The following is a 12,639-nucleotide window of genomic DNA, read 5'->3' on the forward strand; positions in this document are numbered from 1 at the left end:
GTTTAGGAGTAGAATGGCTAGGTAAAAGGGCACGTGCATTTTACTTCCATCAGAAGGCAAACAGCCTTTCAGAGAGGTTGCATCAATTTTGACTTTCCCCACACCTTCACTATTATGGCAGGTGACATATTATTTCATCTCTGCCATGCTAATAGACTAAGTCCTTTTATTTCTTTTGTATTTTAAAAATCATGAGAAACTGAGACTCCTTTTGTCTGTTTAAAAGCCATTTCCAGTTTTTCTGTGAATCTTTTGGTTAGCCTAAGAAGTTCTTTCTTTATAGAAAAGACTTTAAAAAACATTTATAGATGAGATCAAAAGAAGGCAATATGGAGCTGATTTACTTTCTAAAACATACAGCAAGTAAGGTCCAGGTGCATATTTACCAGTGAGTTGCCCTGATATAAAATAAGAGGACCTTAAAAAGCCCTTAAAATTGTAAAAGGGAAAGAGTTTTAAACTCCTATTGCAACACTGTATTTTGGAAACTAGTTTCTTTTAGAGACTGCCAAGAATTGAGAAAAACATGCCACTGATAATGGTGAAATCTACCGTAGTCTCATGTAAGCTTTACAGCATATTTTTGACCTCCAGTTCAAGTCAACGAGGACCACCCACAGCAGGTGTCTCTGTCAGAGACTTCTCCAAACCCCTTGTTATCCAGGATAAAGTTTTGGACTTATTATAGAAATACTAACATTTTCTAGAATCTCCTTATGCAATATTTACAAGTGACTATAGGCAAAGAGTAATGCCGCAGAAGGTAAGCGAAACCAAAAACCACCTTACCTCGGGGGCCTAGCAATGCCTTGAAATAGGTACTAAGTGATGCATCAAAATGTTCCATTTTAAAACCTATTAAGAAAAAAAAATACTGATTAATCTCTACTCAAAATGTTTTTTATACAGTATTTTTTTCATAAAAGAATAAATTCTTTTCAAAGAATATGTTACAAACAAGATTAAGTTCCTTAGGTTAAAAGAATTTTTTAAAATTCACTAAAGTAACTTCTGTGCTAGCTCCAACTTGAACATCAAAAGGAAAGACACAATTCTGTGAAGTCACTTTATAAATGAAGTGCCAGTTTTCTGAACTTCTTTTCTCAGTTCCATAAAAACTCTTTCTGTGAAACTGAAATCTCAGGGGGGAGAAAAGTGGAACTAACTGGAATGAGAGGTGGCAGACAGGAAAAGATCCTGTCTGGGCAGCAACTGAGGACTTGGGGTAAGACAAGAAAGAGCCATATGAGGGAATGGAATAGCACAGTGAAAAGACAGTTTTCTTCGCTTCTTACTGTTATCAATTATTATTTTACAGAACTTCCTGTCTACAATTAAAAACAATTCAAATATTAAAAATGAAAAAAAAGGGGCAAAAATCTCATTAGTTCCCTCAACTGCAATCCCTAAGCCACGCGTCACAAGGAACCTAATGGTAACATTTCTGCAGTATACTTCCAGAGATTTCTCCTCTTTTGAGCACCAAGAGGTCATGCTAAATGGGTGTTTTCTCAGTTGTGGGCTGCAACCCATTAGCAGATGATCATGCCAACTTAGCATTAAAAATAATAACCGATCAAAATAGAGAATCAGAACGCTTTGCTCCTAGTGAGAATGAATATAGTTTCATAAAACTTTAGTTTTATTATAATGATGTACTCTGCTGTGATGTAAAATATTTCTTACTGTGGGGATCACAGTAAAAAAAAATGAAGAAAAATACTATTATATATAGAAGTATATATATATTACTTGCTTATTTTCACTTAATAAAATATCTTAGAGATATCAGTTAAACATTTACCTCCATCTTCTAAGATTCTATAGCTCCCTACCTTCTCCCCATTTAAGGTTTACATTTAGAGGGTAGCTAAGCAACTTTTCATATGCATATTGACTAGATTTTCTATATTAAAGTTAGGAGACATACATTTCCAACTTTCCTGGCCATTCTTACAGGAACAATCATCAATATTATAACTTCCCAGGGCAAAGGCAAAACTGATTTTATTAACTAAGCTGTTAATCATTTGGCAATACTTCTCTTCCTTGGCTTGCCACACTGAAGCATATGTATTTTCTGGCTAATTTTAAGATAAACTACTTTATCCACAAAATTATCTAATGGTTGTAGTAGTTACAATTAAGTCAATACAGATGAGATGGGAGGTAGGGATAGGAGGAGCCATAAACGACACTTTCAAAGTAGGTAACAGGGTTCTGTCCTGACAGCTTTCCTGCCCAAGGGAGATTGGAGAGGATGCTGACACCAATTCATGCCTGGAAACGAAGACACTAGCCCCCCTCCCCTACATATCTGCCAACAACCAGGTCAGCCACCTTTGTTCCTCAATAGTTATACAACCTATTGAGGGACACAAGGTCATTTCTGCAGTCCAACAAAACTTTAACATACAGTAGTCCCCTCTTATCCACAGTTTTGCTTTCTGAGGTTTCAATTACCTGCAATCAACCACTGTCTGAAAGTACTAGGTGGGAAATTCCAGAAATAAACAATTCATAAGTTGTAGGTTGTACACCATTCTGAGTAGCACGATGAAATCTCCTGCGGTCCCACTCCATCCTGCCTGAGATATGAATCATCCCTTTGTCACTGTATCCTCACTGTAGACACTTCTTCACCCTTGAGTCACTTAGTAGCCTTCTGGGTTATAGGTAGACTGTCTCAGGATCGCAGTGCTCATATTCAAATAACTTTCATTTTATTTTACTTAATTGTTCTAAGTTATTACTAGTTATTGTTGGTAATCTCTTACTTTGCCTACTTTATAAATTAAACTTCATTATAGGTATGTATGCATAGGAAAAAAACACAGTAAATATAATATAGTGTTTGATACTATCTGCAGATTCTGGGGTCCATTCCGGGGGTCTTAGAATGCACTGCCTCACAGTGAGAGGGTACTAATGCACTGTAATCCTAAGAAAGGCCATTTTGGTCCTAGCCATTTTCCTCTCCTAGATCAAACCACTTCAGAAGAGACAAGAGATTCTAGAAAATCCTGGTGCTAAAGAGAACAGGTTTAGCTTTACATTTAGTAAAGAGTATTCCTTTTTAAAACACAGTTAAATAAAAAATGTCTTATCTATTAAGGGCTATAAGTTCTGCCCAAGGGGGGTTCAGGAAGTGCATTGGCTAAAAGAGAATTTGGCTATGTCTATTTGTTCAACGTCTATTGAAAATCATCTAGAAAATCCAAGTTTTGGAAGACAACCATCATGATTTTGTGACGTCAAAATTACATGAACGGAATTTAACTTTATCCGTGATGTATGGTGGGTCATGTTTATGGAGGTAGCAGGGTTCCCTGCTTCCCACTGGCTGCATCCCAAACAGCCAAAAGGAAATAAGGAGGAACAAGGTCATAAAGGCTATGACTAATGGACTGAATAACTGATGGACAAGCTGCTTGCTGGGGACAGACACCTTCCTCCAAGGTATTTTAAAAGCTAGATCCTGGCCGGGCGCGGTAGCTCACACCTGTAATCCCAGCACTTTGGGAGGCTGAGGCAGGCGGATCACGAGGTCAAGCGATCGAAACCATCCTGGCCAACATGGTGAAACCCCTTCTCTACTAAAAAATACAAAAATTAGCTGGGCGTGGTGGCGCATGCCTATAGTCCCAGCTACTCAGGAGGCTGAGGCAGGAGAATTGTTTGAACCTGGGAGGCGGAGGTGGCAGTGAGCTGAGATCGAGCCACTGCACTCTACCCTAGCGCCTGGCAACAAAGCAAGACTTTGTCTCAAAAAACAGAAACAAAAAAATCCTAGATCCTATTAGCAAATGGGCAATATTAAGTTACTTACTAATGGGTTACATCAAATGTACAATAATCAGGTATTAAGCATGAAAGGATTTTAAGCAGGTTCAATGCTAGGCTCTTTATACGAAACTAGGGTTTGAAACTTTCCATTTTTTTCACTTATTAGCAATGTGACCATGGACAAGTTATTTCACCTTTCTGAAAAATGGGGAAAAGACCAAACTAACTGCCTTTAAGAAGATTAAATAATTTAATATAAATAAGGCCCTTAGAGCAGTGCCTGGCATGTAGGAAGCCCTCAACAGAAGTTTCTCAATGTGTGTCTGCCACAGGACTGGCTCCATGATGAATACTCTCAACCACCCATGGCTGTCTTTGCTTCTCAGCAAGGACACTGCTGCATTCCAGTGGAAACAATCAATGTCCTGTATATTGTGGATCATTAATTGTCCTTGGTCCCTGTTCACTAAATGCCATCAGAAAGCCCCATTCTGACAACCCACAATGTCCACTTCAAAGCCCCAACACATACCTAGAGGGACAGGAATAGAAGGTGGCAGGGTGGGGGAAGTTAATAATCTATCAGGAGAGGAGAGAAACTTATCAGAAAGAGACATTATCTAAACATGAAAGATAAAACTAAAACGAATGTACTAATTAAAGACACAAATATCTAGCACCTACTGTGTATTAATACAAAGGATTGTCAAAATAGGGATAAAGGAGCATACCTGGTGACCTAGAAAAAAATGAGACATTCATAAGAGGGAAAAGAAGCCACATACAGTAAAGCAAAAACAAAATCCAGTTTATAAATGAGCAGACAGTAGAATGATGTACACGAAAACAAGCTGAATATATGTTTAAAACCATGCTGTAACAATAAAATTCAAACAACATTATTCCGAGATCAAACAGGATGAGTATGTCTAACAAAAATAAGGGAATCAATCATTCTACTTTTTAATTATGGGATCGTTCAGAGGGCTGTGGTCAGGGTCAGTTTCTATGTAAGAAGAAAATAGAGAAGCTGAGAACGATAGTGAAGAAATGTTTCAAAGTGACAATGCAGATTGGTGGGGCAGGAGTGGAGAGGGATATAGTGGCCCCAGAAAAATACGAGGCCCAGGAATTGCAATAAATGACCTATTACCATAAGGACAAATGCCTAGGACACAGTCCAATTTGAGAATCTAGACTAACATCATGGCAACAGAAAAGCAGCTTGATTAAACATAAGGTAAAATTTCAGTCCAAGAGTACTGAACCAGCAGCAGGCTACCAAAAGAGACTGTGGAATTTAGTATTTGGAGATATTGAAGAATCCTGTTACAAGCCATCTGTCCCGAATAATCTGAGTCTAAACCATCTTGAACAGAGGCCCTGCGGAAGCTGGCAGGCACAGGAGCACTCTTTCGTCTCTATAAAATGAAATGTGTTCTCTACAAAAGCACACGCGAGAAATGATTTTTGTCAAAAATGGTACATCTGTTCTTAGGCTGCATTTCTTCTCAGCTTGAGAATTTTCCTCTTAGGTTTGCAGAACTTTGCACAATCAAACTTAGGAATATACTGAAATAGCCAGCAAAACATTCTCTAAAAGAACAGATATTTGGGGGGGGAATTATAATAGTTTTCAAATCATTGCTCCTGCTTACTGTTTCTGAAATGACTACAACGAAAAGGGAGAAGGGGCAGGTAAAGGTAGCACCTGGACAATAGGCCCTAATCAGGAGAGTCCTGATCTGTGAATTCCAAGCCTGATTCTGACACATAAAATATTTCCCCCAAACTCTCCCTGACCACACCCACAACTGGACATACACTGTAATCTCAGACAAGGCTGTTTGTTTCTGCACAGGTTACTAAGAGACATCTTCACCAAAAGCTTCATTATTTACTCAATCCAATATCATGTTTGTCAAGGCAGCCACATAACCAGTGTCCCTCAAAATCATGTACTCCCTTTTCATTCATATCACACATGTACCAAATGCCTACCACAAGCCAGGTATGGAGGCCTGAAAGCCCTGGGATTGCAGGCTGGTGAGAAAGACCATAAACATATATTAATTGCAGAAAGAAACACACACACAATATGATATGCAAAATAACTTAGCAAGAAAAAATAAAGCAGAATAAAGGGATGCAATCATGGAGTGGGAATTTATTTTTGAAAACATAGAGAAGGCTGCCCGAGAAGGTGGCAACAGAGCAGAGCCTGAATGGTGACAGCAAGCCACATGCCTACCAAGGGAAAGGGTGTTCCATTTAGAGGGACAAATGAGCACAATGGCCCTGGGGCATGCATAAGGATCAGAGGCCAGGATAGGCATAAGCTGCAATATGGGAGGCCTTCTGTCCTCACCGCCCTACCTGGTGCCCAGGCCTTGCTCAGCAATAGACAGAGGTCAGCCACGAGATACACCTTGCAAAGAGCATGTGGCCAACGGGCTGGGAACAGAAGAAGGTGCCAATCCTATCTGCACACACTGCCACCATCCCCTAACCCTCCTGCCTGCAGCCCTACTGCCAGCAACATGCCCTTTTCAGTCTCATCTTCCTTGCTGAGCCTCATCTGCTATGCCACATGAACAGTACAAAGGTCTCGGCAAATGAATTCTTCATCACCAGGCTGGGCTGGCCTGCCCTGTTAAGTAAATTGGGCACTTGCTGAGTGGTCTGTGAGCTGAGCTATACTCTTTTGTACTAAAGGAATGGGAGGCAGAGGGCTATGCAAAACTCTTGACACTTTGCCTAGCAATCCAGATTTATGGGAACGGCATGACCCACTTTGCGCAAGATGCCCAATCACACTGCCAGGTCTGCAGTAGGCCTGACTGGTGTGGTTTCCCATCTTCTGAGCTACGTGAGCCAATGACATAACTTCTCAATAACCCAAATCATACAACAGGCAGCCTGGGTGAGCCGGGCCACGTGGGAACACAGCTGCTCTGTACAATTGTACTAGCAGGGACCAAGCCCAGGCACTAGGCCCCATGGAAAAGGAGCTTTGGTCCTACATGCAGCAAAAGAATAAGCTATTCTTTGATCTGGCTGGTCTCCCACATACAGGAAAATGGACAGGGCTGGGAGTGGTCAGCATGTCCCAGGAACCAGACCATGCTGACACCAAGCCAAAGCATTGATTCCCATCCTCTTTAACCAGGAGTCTCCCACCCACATTCAACCTAGGGGGTTTCTGCGAATTACAGGTCACAACAGGGAGTAGTAATAGGGCCCAGTGAAAAAAAATCCCAACAAAACAGTCTCCCAAAGCTATTCACTAGTTCATGAGCCACATCCAGAAAATAATAACAGTAAAATAGGATTGTGGGCAGGTAAATTAAACCAATTTTAAAGAATTTCTTTTTAATGCACATTTTCCAAAAGATACTCCTAGTTTAAAAAGCCATTTCCCATTACAAAATTCTGGAGTGTTTTTGGTAACCATGCAACTATATTATAATTGTATCTCATTTTAAGTATCTCACTATAAAACACTGATTGGAGCTGATTATTCTCTTTATAAACTACCCTGTATTTAAAGACAGAACTCAAAGGGGCATGAGAGTGTGAGGTTCAGCACACCTTCATCTGAATCACCCTCCCCACCTTGGATCATTTCTGTGCTCCTGGCTAGTTCCTTCCCCATGTACTAGACTAAGGGTTTCAGAATTTCAGGATCCTTGGGCCTGAATTCGAGAGAAAGACTGGAGCTACCACAGCCTGGAATACAAAAACCTGGAAATGCTAACAAGAACAGAACAAAGTGCAAAACCCAAAGCCCTAGAGAGAGTCCTGCTCATGTGGAAAATTTGTCTGTTCACTGCTGAACTCCCTCCAGGAGCAGTAGATGCCCAGGTGAATCACGTGGGGGAGGTTAAGTCAACATTAGTGCTCACTTTGAAGGAATAATCAAACTAGTTGCTAGAAGCATGTTTGAAAAAAGACAATGCGATAAGCTTTACAGCAAATCAGTCCCCCTCCTCCTCCTTTCCACTTGGCTCCCAAGGAAAACAGAACATGAGGGAACAGGGGTAGGTGGCAACAATGGAAGGAGGTGGCTGGGGTTAATAAGGAGAAGGCACAGTCACAAGTAGTCTCAGGGACAGTGCAAATATTAAGCGTCTTGGCCATTTCTACCTGGAGCAGGTGAGAGTGAGAAAGCTGCCCAGTAAAGGAAAAGTACTGGGATCTTAAGGTAAATATATTTTAAAAGGTATCAAGATTTTAAAAAATATTTATTGTAGTAAAGAGCTGTTATAAGAATTATATCAAAGAAAAGTTTATTTCCTAAACCCACAACCAGGCTGTTTGTTGATCTAATGCAGTAAAGATCTTTTTAGGGCCAAGTCTTGGTTTGTCTGGCTTCTAAGGCAGCAGTCAGCTTGCTTTGAAAGCTCCCTTTCCTGTGAAATCAGTCAAGTCACATTCCTTTTGGTTTAAAAATGTGTTTATTAAAGAAATTTAGCTATTGTCTAGCTTAACTTCATCATATCCTGCTTTATTTTTTTAAATGGTTATTGTTCACCTAAAAATGAGTCAGCTGAGTTCACAAACCCATGTGCTACAAGGTGTCTGAGGAGATTTCCTTGCATTTTCTCTTCTCTCATTCCCGTCACTTTTTTTTTTTGAGACCGAGTTTCACTCTTGTCACCCAGGCTGGATGCAGTGGCATGATCTCAGCTCACTGCAACCTCCGCCTCCCAGGTTCAAGCAATTCTCCTGCCTCAGCCTCCCAAGTAGCTGGGATTACAGGCGCCTGCCACTATGCCCAGCTAATTTTTGTATTTTTAGTAGAGATGGGGTTTCACCAAGTTGGCCAGGCTGGTCTCGAACTCCTGACCTCAGGTGATCCGGCTGCCTTGGCCTCCCAAAGTGCTGGATTACAGGCATGAGCCACTGTGCTCAGCCTCTACCCATTACTTTTATCAGTCAACTTGTGTCAGGCAGGCTTGGGAACATTCTTCAAGTTGGTGGCCAATTACACAAAATGAAAAATTAAACCGTGCTTTAAGTTGGTAGTCACAACTCTGATTGTTGAATATAAAAGGCTTTTTCTAGGTTGGGAAAATCAACTCCCAAATAAAACCACATCTTGCTCAGGAATGTTAAAATACAAAATGTCATCATGAAGACCATAAAGGAAAAACATCCAAATAGTAACCAGCTTTAGAAATGAGAGTAACTTGACAACAGAATCCCTGTTAAAGTGTTGGCATTTAAATAAATGATAACTCTGGATTAAATCTTGGCTCAAAAATATCTACCACACCAACAATGGTACATCTGACTGTGTACTGTCATCCTACCACTGAATCTATCTCTTTTCCCCCCACTGGAGAATTCCTATACTTTCTAACCTTCATCCTAAGGAAAAAACAAACTCTTGTAATTCTCTGATAAAGTCACTTTTTCCTGCCATATATTATACATAGAGGGAAAAAAATCAGAGCCCTATTTGGGGTTTTAGATGAGTCACTGCTAAACTGGGGCACTGATATGTTCTACAAAGCATGGCCACAGGTTAGCTCCACAGTTGAAGAAGGCAGAACAACTTTATTCTGGTATAATGGATAACTGGAAGGGAAAATTTTAAATGTTGCAACAATCAAACTGTTGTACAAACGTGAGTTTAGGGTCAAAAGAGAAGCCTCCAATTCCTGCTCCTTGGTTGCCACTAGTTAATTAAAAAGCATTTTTTAACCATTGCTGGAGGACATTCTTCTAATGAAGTGGAGAGTCACTGCAGTGGCTGTTATCTGTGGTACTTCCTCCCTGTTCTCTCTTGCCTTCATTTCCAACCTTTTCTCCAAGGCCCAGACTATGTGTTACGAAGCCTACCTCCACTCCGCCACCTCTTGTTGCTGTCCTGACGCCTCATTTAGCATACAGGAACTTCAACTAGTTCTTCCCCCAGTTCTCCGCAGAGTCAAGACAAAGACCACTTACAAAAATCCACATAACAAACGAGCACGCAGAAAAGGGTTCACAATGGTAGAAAATTACTCGTCTAGAGTTTTACCATCTTAACGCTGCCCACTTAGTTTTCTCTCGAAAATAGAAGAAATGGTGATAAACTTTTAATTCGGTGAAGCACTATTGTTTGGAAAAGGACACACAGAATGCTCCTTGCTGGTGGGTGAAGGCCGGATTGCTGCAGGTGGACTTAGAACTCTACTGTCACATAGAACTTTGCTGACAATAACTAATTAATGCCCACAAGGCTGCAGTGAAGCAAGGTAAAAAAATCCATCAAGTACAGGAGTCAGTCATCCTCGTGACTGGTTTTTCTGTGCGTTCAATGATTCTCAGAATGACTGCTCTTCGTGCTACCAGACATTTGAAAAGCAGTTGACTCACTGAGTTAACAAATATTTAATGAGTGTTTACTACGGTCAAGCAGTATTGCTTGTAAGGAACAGGACAGTGACAGAGACAGACAAAACCTCTGCCACAGTACAAATTAGTAAGCTGTGGGCAAAGACACCTGTGGCTCAACCACTTCTGGGCAGTAGTGGTTAGCAACACACACTCTGGAGCCAGAAAGCCTGGGTCCAATCCCTGCTTCACCATTTACTAGCTGTGAAACCTTGGACAAGTTACTTAACATTTTGTGCCTTCGTTTATTAGACTGTAAAATGAGGGTAATTACATTAACTTCCTCATGTGATTAAATGAGTTAAGATATGTGAAATGCTTAGCCTAGTGTGTGGCACAGCAAGTGCTGTAAAAACGTTTCTATTATTATCATCATTACATTATCATCATCAGACCTTTGACAATGATCAATTTCATATTCATTGTTCATGGAAGAGTTTTGCTTAGGCATAAACTGGAGTTCCCTGCAAGGTCCATGGGCAGTGAAATGTGCTCACATCTATACCTCACAGCTCTGTTATTCTCTATTTGGCATCAATTCACAATGCCATAATGATTCTTGTGAATCTGGGGATTTGTAAAAGACCCTAAATTCCTCTGGAATGTCAAGAAGATGCTGGTCATTGACTTCTCTGTAAGCAGAAGAGTAGACCCTATCCCAACCTTAGTACAGAGCAGAAATGAATCTGCATCTGATAAACGGTTTTTTTTGGACTCCTGGCAACTAGCATATAGTAGATGGCCAATAAATTTATTCATTTACCATAACTGAAAAGGGGGCTGAGTTGCCAAAGGTCACAGAGCTTGCGAGGAGCCAGAATTTGAACTAGGTCTCGAACACTATTGCCTACCACTCTTAAAATACCCCATGCAGTCTCTCAAGAGGACATCTTCATGTATTTATGTAAAAGATGGTGACAACATGTGTTAGTATTGCCTGAATTCATATAGTTTTATGAGAAAAAGATACAGAACTAATGTAGTTTTAAAATAAGATTATCAAGTTAAAAAAATTTTGTTCATCCAAGATTTTTGGTAATACAGTCCTTAAAAATCTCTGTAATTAAGACCTAGATGGGAAGTAAAGGGGTGGCAATCCCCCCTGACCTCATTTTCATACTCTCATCATCACTTCTACTGTATCTCAATCAGTGATAAAATTACAGGCTTATTTTTTAAGGGCTGTGATTATGTTATATACTGCAATTATCTGTTCATCTGTCCACATCCCATTAGGCTCTAAGTTCTTCAAGGGCAGAACCTCTGGTGTTTCTATTTTATCTCTAAAGTGCCTGGATCTGTGCCTGACCAACTGTTGATTGCTCATTGAAACTATGACAGAATGAATGAATAATGAGTGGATCAACAAATGAATGCCTTTCTAGAGTTTCATATCAACGGGCTCTCAAACCTGGCTGCATCTTAAAATCACCTAACAGCTTTAGAAACAGGTTTCTGGGATCCACTCCTAGAAATTCTAATTCAATAGATGCTGCGAAACATCTTTTTGAAAAGTTCCTTAGGTAATTTTGGGAAACAGCCTGCTTTGGAAACCACTGCTATATATATAAATTGAGCTTTTGGACTCTTAATAAAATCCCCTGACACCCTTTAATTTTTATCACCCAGACAGTATCCATATACTGTATTACAGAGACAGAGTCTAGACTAGGATGATGGTCTCGAGGACAAGTTATTTTTTATTCCAACAAATTCTGTTGCAATTTCCCATTTCCTCTAATTCCACCAGCTGGGGGAAGTAGATGGTAAGCTCTTTTTTGGGGGATGCTGTTGTAGAAAAATTCTGTCAGTAGAGGAGATCCCTAACACCATTACTACTAGGAGTCAACAGTGGCCAAGTCTATAAAGCTCAGTGAGGACAAGGAACATATCTGTCTCACTCCCTGTAATCCCTAGCAGCTGTTCTTGGAACACAGAAGGAATTTAGTAACTCCCTGTTTCATCATATTGATCTCGGGCAGTGTGGAACACTGCTGAGAGGCTGCTGCTGCCAAATCATGGCACATGCTTGGCCAAGGGCAATTTCACACATTTCTTAGAAGGAGGCAAGGTGGGTGATAGGAAGAACCTGAACACTGGTTAAGAAATGTGGGCTCTGGCTCTATTTTAATCAATTCTAAGCTGAGCTGCTTCCTACTATGCTACTTTGATTGCAAAGACTATATGACCTCAAGCTTTCTTCAAGTAAATACGGTATCTATGGGAGGCAGAGTCTCAGAAGCCCTCAAAGATCCTGGTACATCTGATACACCCTTATGCAGTGCCCTTCCCCAATGAACCAGGGTTGTGTGTGTGACTAACAGAATATGGCAAAAGGGATGGTATGTCACTTCTGGGATTAGGTGATAACAGTAATATTGGGGCTTCCATCTTGGTCAGCTGGCATGTTTCTGTCTCTGTTTCTAGAACCATTAGCTCTGGGGGAAGCCATCTCTATGTTGTGAAGAG

The 12,639-nt window shown here is 40.5% G+C and overlaps 1 protein-coding gene across 4 annotated transcripts in view; it reads right to left on the minus strand.

Annotated features, from left to right (window-relative positions):
* ELOVL5 (ELOVL fatty acid elongase 5) overlaps nt 1-12,639 on the minus strand; it is a 79,286-nt gene that overhangs the window by 31,255 nt on the left and 35,392 nt on the right. For 3 of the 4 annotated variants that reach the window (XM_008994583.5, XM_035295902.3, XM_008994584.5), the window contains one exon: nt 790-855. The exons of the other annotated variant lie outside the window; for it this stretch is intronic. In XM_008994583.5, the coding sequence (XP_008992831.1) occupies nt 790-847 (58 nt within the window). In that variant the 5' untranslated portion in view covers nt 848-855. The remainder of the gene's footprint in view (nt 1-789; nt 856-12,639) is intronic. 4 annotated transcript variants of the gene reach the window in all.

The sequence above is a fragment of the Callithrix jacchus genome, chromosome 4, assembly GCF_049354715.1.
Source record: "Callithrix jacchus isolate 240 chromosome 4, calJac240_pri, whole genome shotgun sequence".
Classification (NCBI taxonomy): Eukaryota; Metazoa; Chordata; class Mammalia; order Primates; family Cebidae; genus Callithrix; species Callithrix jacchus.